At 36.7% G+C, this 8834-nt stretch overlaps 3 protein-coding genes across 3 annotated transcripts in view; 1 reads left to right on the forward strand and 2 right to left on the reverse strand.

The window, feature by feature from the left end:
• Nucleotides 1–1041: 1041 nt before the first annotated feature.
• Nucleotides 1042–3582, forward strand: LOC135223082 (uncharacterized). The gene is made up of 3 exons (XM_064261591.1): nucleotides 1042–1197; nucleotides 2420–2530; nucleotides 2740–3582. The coding sequence occupies exons 2-3, from the start codon at nucleotides 2425–2427 to the stop codon at nucleotides 3234–3236; spliced, it is 603 nt and encodes a 200-aa protein (XP_064117661.1). The 5' UTR covers nucleotides 1042–1197; nucleotides 2420–2424; the 3' UTR covers nucleotides 3237–3582.
• Nucleotides 3583–4711: 1129 nt separating this feature from the next.
• LOC135223092 (U-scoloptoxin(16)-Er8a-like) lies at nucleotides 4712–6464 on the reverse strand. Its single transcript, XM_064261600.1, has 3 exons — nucleotides 6308–6464; nucleotides 5636–5746; nucleotides 4712–5419 (listed from the first exon to the last, which is right to left on the reverse strand). The coding sequence occupies exons 2-3, from the start codon at nucleotides 5739–5741 to the stop codon at nucleotides 5103–5105; spliced, it is 423 nt and encodes a 140-aa protein (XP_064117670.1). The 5' UTR covers nucleotides 5742–5746; nucleotides 6308–6464; the 3' UTR covers nucleotides 4712–5102.
• Nucleotides 6465–8529: 2065 nt separating this feature from the next.
• LOC135223103 (uncharacterized) overlaps nucleotides 8530–8834 on the reverse strand; it is a 1974-nt gene continuing 1669 nt past the window's right edge. Inside the window, exon 3 of the mRNA XM_064261609.1 lies at nucleotides 8530–8834. This exon is cut by the window's right edge and continues 239 nt beyond it. Within this exon, the coding sequence (XP_064117679.1) occupies nucleotides 8754–8834 (81 nt within the window). The 3' untranslated portion in view covers nucleotides 8530–8753.

The raw sequence follows: 8834 nt of genomic DNA on the forward strand, positions 1-8834 counted from the left end.
AACAATAAGCAGCAGATAGTGAGAAGCACTCTCAGCATATAAATGAGAATTTAAGACATGGAAATAACCGCTTTGATGAATTTTCAAGTATATGAAGAATAGTCCAGGAAATGCGACTGAAAAATCAATACTATTAATTCCATTTTTTAATGCGTAATATATGGAAAAGAATTCAAATCATATGAAAATGGACCCAAACACGTGTAAGATTCCTGCAACATTAAGATGAGCAGTGAATAGTTTCAAATGAAGAATTAAATTAATGCACTTTAAAATAACGGCAACAATATTTTAATAGCTTCCGAGCTCATAGAAATATTTCAGTGATTCAGACCTCAATATTCCCATCGAACAAAATACTCATAAAATGCTGACAATATCTTGTTGAAGAATTTATATGCTTTTCACAATAAACACTGCTCTCTCTCTCTCTCTCTCTCTCTCTCTCTCTCTCTCATATGTGTATCTATATATATATATATATATATATATATATATATATATATATATATATATATATATATATATATATATAAAACAGGATCGCTTATAATACATATATTCATGCGCGCACACACACACACACATATGTATAAAGTATACTGTATATTCACGCGCTAGGGCACGAGGTGTTCATGTGCGTAATAATGTCGAACAGAGGTCCTCATCCATGGTAATAATCCAGGGCGAGAACGACCATTCAAGCAGTCTCCGGTTCGATCTTGTTCTGCATCGTTTTTTAGAGAGGAGGTTAAGGACAGGGGGGCGTTGGAAGCGGTGGTGAGGGGTATTGGCAGGGGAGCCTCCCCGGCATAATCTCTTTTTCGCGAGTGAGGGTTCTTCGTAAGCGGTGGTTTTTCTCGTGTTGCCACACACTTCTTGGAAACAAAGTGCCAGGGGTTGCCATGAGCACTCATATATTACGGCACAAATTACATACTCTGTGATTGTAACTGACCGTTGTGTTCTGCCGTGATAGCTCTCGAAGTGAAGGGGAAATAAACCCTAAAATGAGAGCATTCATGAAAGGTACACGGAAATGAAATGCACCAACAACGACAGAAAATTGTATTTTAACAACTGCGCCTTCTACCCAACGACTGACCCCGTGCGGCATATATAAACGAGATTCGAAGCCCAAGGTCCTGTAGGAACACTGTAGCTTCAAGTAAGGAGTCACTTGCCGAAGAACGAAAGGTAAGAGTGGCTGAAGGGTGCATGAAATCCTTAAGGTATTCTTACCGGAGGCCAAATTTTACCTGGATGACATTCGGTATTTTTCTTGTAAAATCTCAAACCTCAGCGTTTCCCCTTGATGCCCCCTTTTGACATTCTGTTTCGGTTGTAAGGTGCTGACTTTAACTTGAAGAAGAGTATTGACATATGCAAGGGGAGCGAATCTTTAAACAGTTTCTGAGTTCAATATCTTATTTCATTCAAATTGCTTCCCATCATCATTCACCTTCTTTAAGTATTGATAAACCATGGAAAGCCTACATAGAACTTTTACAATTTAACTCCCTTTTGGAGCTGTCCTAAATCACTTAATAAACACGAGTAGTAGACTTTTGAATTGAGTTTTGCATTTATCTTTTTGATTTGACCATGAGCTTTATTCTATCTTCAGGAACATGATGGGCTACAAATTTACCTAATGATCTTTGAATAATAATAATAATAATAATAATAATAATAATAATAATAATAATAATAATTCAAACAGAAATCTCCTGACCATATAATGATAAAGGACTCTGAGGCAAAATGTTAAGGGTCGCCAATTTGCTGGCTGGACCAGATTTCTATTTTGGGATTAGTGTGCTAGGGGCGGTGGGGTGTTGCGTTGATTAGGAGGGGTTGGATTGCCTAGTCTTGGCCATCATAAGTCTGAATTATTTTTTGCTTTTACTAATCAAAGTTGCTCTCGGTCTAACTCCTGAGAGGAATGAATTTACCGTTAAGAGTAAATTGGTTAACCCAGTTTTATTTTAATCGGGCCTTTTTAATTTATCTCGTAATCTTACTGTGAACGAAATACGAACTTACGTGGTTATTTGCCTAAGTCAAGGATTCAGTTGAGCTTATAACAGTAATGGCAATAGTGATGGATATTGTTATATAGATAAAAAAAATCTAACCACATTAAGCAAATGTATTTTACCACAATAACTACTGTTGCTACTATCACCAATAATAGTAATCATTCAAGACTATGATGATGTGTAAATATTAACAAGCGCTTGGAAAGCTAAAACTCATGTTAATTTCGCAAAAACTCGTTTACGAAGCTCTGAGAACTATGAAGAAAAATGTTTGACCATAAGCATTTAATTTATCGGTCTTTTGATGATTACCTCTTGTCACAAGACAAAAGTCAATTCTACAGATAATTACTGACCCTTCCTGATCATCTCCACAGCCAAGATGAAGACCTTGATCGTAGCTGCCGTCTGCGTTGCCGTAGCCCTGGGCCAATCAAGAATCCAGTCGAAACTGAGTACTCGTAATGTGCCCGCAAATGTTGGGAAAGGTGAGTGTTTGCCTCTTGAGTGGCGTGCTTCATGTTTCATTTGAGAAGCCCTCCTACATAACCGAAATAATACATCGACCCAAAAACCAGTTACTCTTAATGCTGTACATCTTTCCTGAGAGAATGTCACAGTCGTTTCTCATAATTGGATATAAGGTGTTCATACTTCACCGAAGGGTTCCAGTGAATCTTTTTTATCTTTCCTGCAGATAACCCAAATGCCTGCTTGTCGGTCACTGAAGGGAAAGCCTTCCAGGTGGGCCAGACTTGGGCCCTTCCCATCTGTGGTAAATCCACGTGCTTCAAAGACGGCGATAAGCTATCCGAAAAAGTGGAAGACTGTGGCCCTCTGCCAAAACAATCTCCCGGCTGCAAAATCGTGAACGAAGCTGACAAAAACAAGCCATACCCTACCTGCTGCCCCGTGTACGAGTGCCAGCCAGGTTCCGCCCTTCAGTACCCAACCGAGGCTGAAATCAAAGCTGCTGCAGATCGCGCTGCACAAGCTGCACCACCACCAACTACACAAGGTGCACCGGGTGCCCAAAGTACCCCAGCTGCACCAGGTGGACAAGCTCCCCCAGTTACTCAAGCTGCACCATCTCCTCACTCTGCCCCAGGTGCACACGCTTCCCAGGCTGCTCAAACTCCACAACCCACAACCTCTGGACCAGGTACATCAACTACACCAGGAGGAAGGTCATAAAAGCCACAGAATGGCTTCGGAGGAGGAGCTAAAATATGACTCGTTTTGAAGTTGTTGTTATATTTTTGTATCTATGTTTTCTCGGCACTCATCAAAGAAGAGATCGTTCTTTTGACTCCCTCTATTAAGAGTTTAAGAAACTGAAGTGCGTTGAAATATCAATCAAACTATTAGGAAATTTCATTATCTGCTGAGAATTCATTATCATCTTTGTTAAAATGAGAATACCTATTCTATGAATGGCCACAATGCATTCTGATGGGTATTTGATAGGGGAATTTTAAATCATTGTTATGAATGAGTTAGTCTTGTGTTAAGAAGATGTAAAAATAAATTTTCTTATGTACTCCTGGTCTATTTCATTACCTTTTGTCTCAAAGGTAAAGGTATGACTCCTCTCTCCTAAATACGACTCGCTTTCACATTCGAATATTTCTGAATCATTTACTGAATAAATCTGACAAATTTCTACCAGTTTTTCCAAAATATTTACGTAGCTACAAATCCAGGCTTTGGAAAAGAAATGAAGTAGATTGGCCTTATCATATACGCCATTCACAAAGTTTTAATGTCCTTTTCTCTGCCAAACTCATGGTGCAGCAGCTTTTTGTCCTGACGAAGTCACTCTTCTTAACTCGTTATTTTGAATGAGTTCCTAATACTCGTCCTTTGTCTTCTTAACAAAACCTTGCCTTTAGAAGTCCTCAAAGACGTGGAATCCTCAAAGTCAAACAAGGCTGCGAATACGCTTCGTTGGTTTTAGTTAAAATCGCTTTATGCCCACAAGGGCAATTTTCTAATGTGCCCCGTAAGTGTGAAAGGTCTTCCCTAGTATGGGCCTTTGTACAAATTGAGACGAAGGATTTCCAGTATAACCATTGGTTGTAAAGGAACCGAAAATCGGATTGAGCGGAATATATTGCCATCAATTATGCTTCAGTCTGAGCTACTTGTTTTTGCTCTTTCCCCTCATCCTTCAAATTCCATTCAATGTTATTCTACACTCATACAGCTCTCTGTCTTCAGACCAACGCGGATTTCTCACGGCAAACTTGCGGCTTGGTACAGCTCTAATACAAAGGGAGCAGCAGGGTACAAGGTTCACTACAGTGTTCCTTAGGTCTATGCCTCATTATATCTCATCTTCAACTTTTCGTTTAATCCCTTTTTTCCTCCTACTTATCAATGCAGCTTCCTCAACGCCACCCTTTTCTCTATTTCTCTTCTTAGTTATACTTCGATTTTGACCTAAAACATCTGCACTTCACTTCTTATTTACCACCTCTACTATAGTAAATCTTAGATGTTATTCAAAGGCTATATCAGTGTATAGCTCTCACTCATACGAACAGGGTAGAACATTATCAAGCTAACAAATTTTCAGGAAGGCTAATAGTATGTTAGAGATTACCAATAAATTGATGGCTTGACCTCGAATGGTATCGAAGGCTAAGGGCATACTAAAAGAATCAGTGTAAAATTAATGTTTTTATTCATTCTTTGAAATTAGTTATGCAAGTTCGATTCCAGGTCTGTCTTCAGAATAACTGCTGTACTTGATTATTTAAGCATCATTACAATGACCATTCCAAGTCTGGTTCCTCAATGACAATGTTAGGCTAAAAGAAAAAAAAAGTTTGTCTAGAATAAAACTTAAAATTGAGTTATAGATACAAGCGCCTCTTCCTTTGCATATCTTACAGGTCGTGTTCCGCGATTGTTTTCTAAACAAATCAGATCTCCCATATTGTTTTATAACCATCACATTTCATCTAGATATATAATTATTTTTTATTTTTATACTCTGGAAGAACAAGTCCAACACTATTATGAGTTAAAATGTCTTGAAAATCTACGTTCTTATCTTTAACCTCTTTGTGCAGTTTGAGCATTCCTCTGTGCGGCAGCCCTCAGTTCTTGCTCTGTTGGGTACTGGAGGCTGGCTCCTGGCTGACATTGGTACACGGGGCAGCAGGCTGGGTAGGGCTTACCTTGGTCGGCTTCGTTCACGACTCTGCAGCCGGGAGATGGCTTGGGCTCAAAGCCACAGTCTTCCACCTTTTCGAAGAGTTTGCCTTCATGTTGAATGCAGGTGGCTCTTCCACAGAAGGGAGCCAGGGGCCAAGACTGGCCCACGGCGAAGGCCTTATTAGCAGTGAATGCAAAGCACTGACCGGGAGCCTCTGTTTTGACAATAACAAAAGATGTGTTAACACTTCTTAGCTATAAGTGCTCGTCTTATGTTGCTTAAAATAAAAAGGTTCTGTTCAACTTCATTGAATAAGACAATAAGGTTTCTTGCACTGTAAGCATTTTCTATCTATATGCCATAGAAAAGAAGAAAGGATTTGTTTATAAAGTAAAAGCTGCAAATTTCAAATGCTAAAACAATTACTAACGTGGTTTGACTTCAGCTGGCAGATTACGAATGTTGGGCTTTGGCTGTATAGTTTGCTGGCAGAGAACCACTACAATGCAGACGGAAGCTACGATCAGGAATTTCATCTTGGCTGTGATACATTAAAAGAATTAAAAGATAATAGGAGTTAATCTGGTATACTATATTAAAACTTTATTAGTTACATTCTTTTTTCATCTCTTCAAAGTTACATGAGGCCTTGGAGATAAATAAATGCAGTTTTCGTTATTAGTCTAAATGCTTTCCATTATCGCAAAACATATCTATAACAAGTTGAAAACAGTCTTTAAAAATCATAGCTTTGGTTTAGACTTCAGAGCAAATTATTTATATATAATTCTTTACAATTTAATATTTCTTGATAAGACGTTGAATTTGTTTTTGTTCGACAGGATTGTCACTAAATCGAATAGCAGTAAAAGGAAAATAAATTTGGTGTCAATTAATGATTTGGTTATGGTATGCAATTTATTTCTAAAGAAAGGTGCTCCAGTGTTGCGGAACTGATTTTGGAACAGTTTTGTCAATGCTAGCGTTTTCTTAAGCAGGAAATGAGACAAATTCTCATATGAAATTTTCATATCAGAAGTAACTTCACACTCAATTTTAGCAAGAGATTTAACAGAACTTCTTCCTGATTTGTCCAACTTACCTGAGTTTCCGAAGCACTGCTACCGCAAGGAAGGTCAAATGAGTTGTGCGTGTTGTGCGTAGCATTGACCATCATTTGACTTTTTTTATATCCCGAGACTGAGGACCAGGCGAGTTGCTCAATGTTCTGCGATTTATAAATTTCCTTCCTTAGCAGGACAAATTTGGCAAATCTTTTCTGTTACTGTAGACTCTCCCTTGTGTGACTTTGCCATTGCTGGGAGGATATAAACGAACATTTAGACGCTTGGTTTGACGCTAAATATGAAATTGTTAATAACAGGCAACTGCTCTGTAAATACCCCAAGTTCTTACTGCTGGATCCCAAAATCTAGCCAATAGGTGCCGAAGGAGCTGCAAAACCAGTCTTAGACACTAAACCTGAATGCCAGATGAAGTTCAAAATACCCGAGGAATTTAAATAACTAAAAAAAAAAAAGTAAACAATCCGGCCTGTTTTTTGTTTTTTTTTGGAGGGTGAGGAGGGATCGGTGCTCGTTTCCTTTTTTACGAGTAAATGGTTAGATCTAGGTGCCAGAATTTTTATTCAATCTGAGCATCCTTGGCATACGCTAGTAGTAACAAGTATATTGACATTGGTAATGTTACAAAATTTATTTATATAATTCACACGCATATATTCATATGGAAGACGCACACATCAGCACACATTTACATATATGTATATAAATATGTATATACATATACGTAAATGTATATATGTATATATATATATATGTGTGTGTGCGTGTGTCTTCCATATGAGTATATGCGTGTGAATTATAAAAATAAATTTAGTAACCTTAACAATATCCCTATGCTTGTTGCTACTAGCGTAGGCCATATGTAATTTGTAGTATATATATATATATATATATATATATATATATATATATATATATATATATATAGTATATATATATATATATATATATATATATATATATATATATATATATATATGTATACACACACACACACACACACACACACACACACACATATATATAATTATATATATATATATATATTATATATATATATATATATATATATGTAATATATATATTATATATGAATGTACTCTGAGGAAAACTCTAATCAAGGCTCTGAAAACGCTACTACAGGGATGAACGAGTGGAAGTATTTCAAAGATAAAAAATTTAATCATACCATGAAACATGCCTCTAGTTATCAGTAAAACTAGCACTATAATGCATTAGAACCTTACTTAAGTTTCCAAATTTATTGTGACTGAACTAGCCTGTAGGTGTCATGTTTAGCTCAATGGCAGAAAGCGAAAAAATAAGATACAATATTAAAAGTAAGGAAGATTTTAAAAAAACTAAGAGATATAGCAAGAAATGGGAATCAATACATTAACTTTCTACGCTATTTACAGAAACAAAAAGTCGATTCAAAGGCAGCATTAGTAGTGGAGTGGCACTCTATACATGGAAAAACAACTGACACATTACTCAGGTAAGATAGATTCAGAATAGATAAGCACAGAAAAAGAAAATACCATACAAAGATTAAATCCTCATCATATCAGTCTAAGATAAAAATATTTTTTCCAGTCATTCCTGTCAAAAACACTAAGTTTTAGTCTTCAGCTCTGGATCGTTCCCAATGAAACACTCAGTAATATCTTGCAGCCTTTAGCAGTTTTTTTTAGTTGTTTTTAATCATTCTGATATGTTTAAATTATACATACCCTCGAAATCTCGAAATCATTAGTACCTTAACTTTGACAAATATCCTTTCAATTACTTTTACTTTAAGGTTTCCATCCAGAATACCTGAGTGCAGGACATATGTTAGAAACAATACCAGTGAACATTTCCAGATCCTACATAATGCTCCCTTTTTTCTTATATCTAAAGTTAGACTATTCTTCGTTATTCGTTTCTTTTATGTAGTGCTTCTTTCTTTTGAACGAACTCGTTCGTCCTTTTTATATATCAAAGATTCGAAGCTTCTATGTTCATTTAAGCAATTGCTATTGTAGCTTTCACATTTTTCCAGTTTAAGTATAAATGTCTCACAAATATCTAAATGGAAAGTTTGTATACCCGAGACTGTTGTCTATCTTGGAGGCCAACAATTTTTATTGTCTCTCTCTTACTCTATTGAAGAAGAACCCTGCCTAGCTTAATTAGGATAGTCTTCAATAGTCTAAATATTTTATGGAAATACTATCAGGATAAAATTATTCTAATAGAAATTAAAGACTACTTTATTACATCTCACGAACACAATAATGACAGAACAATTCACAATATTTTTTTAAGTAGTTTCAACAAATAATGTTTTAAACAAAATTAAACCGCTGACAATTATCCTGCTGCAACACATCAGATGCCATAATGATTTTAAACATGGAACGAAAGACTGAGAAGAGAACGGTTGTCTGGTCTGGAAGGAAGGAAGGCCACCTGAGGCTCTTAACCTCTCTGTGCAGCAGCTTGAGCAGCCTGTTGTGCAACAGCCTTAACCTCTTGTTCAGTTGGGTACTGGAGGGAGGC

The sequence above is a fragment of the Macrobrachium nipponense genome, chromosome 20 (genome assembly GCF_015104395.2).
Source record: "Macrobrachium nipponense isolate FS-2020 chromosome 20, ASM1510439v2, whole genome shotgun sequence".
Taxonomy (NCBI): Eukaryota; Metazoa; Arthropoda; class Malacostraca; order Decapoda; family Palaemonidae; genus Macrobrachium; species Macrobrachium nipponense.

Bases quoted from the DNA above. Each gene is read 5' to 3' on its own strand.
- LOC135223092 (XM_064261600.1), bottom strand. From the start codon at position 5,741: ATGAAATTCCTGATCGTAGCTTCCGTCTGCATTGTAGTGGTTCTCTGC. The intron at 5,420-5,635 runs GTTAGTAATTGT...TTGTCAAAACAG, and splicing joins GCCAGCTGAAGTCAAACCAC to AGGCTCCCGGTCAGTGCTTT.
- LOC135223082 (XM_064261591.1), top strand. From the start codon at position 2,425: ATGAAGACCTTGATCGTAGCTGCCGTCTGCGTTGCCGTAGCCCTGGGC. The intron at 2,531-2,739 runs GTGAGTGTTTGC...TCTTTCCTGCAG, and splicing joins GCCCGCAAATGTTGGGAAAG to ATAACCCAAATGCCTGCTTG.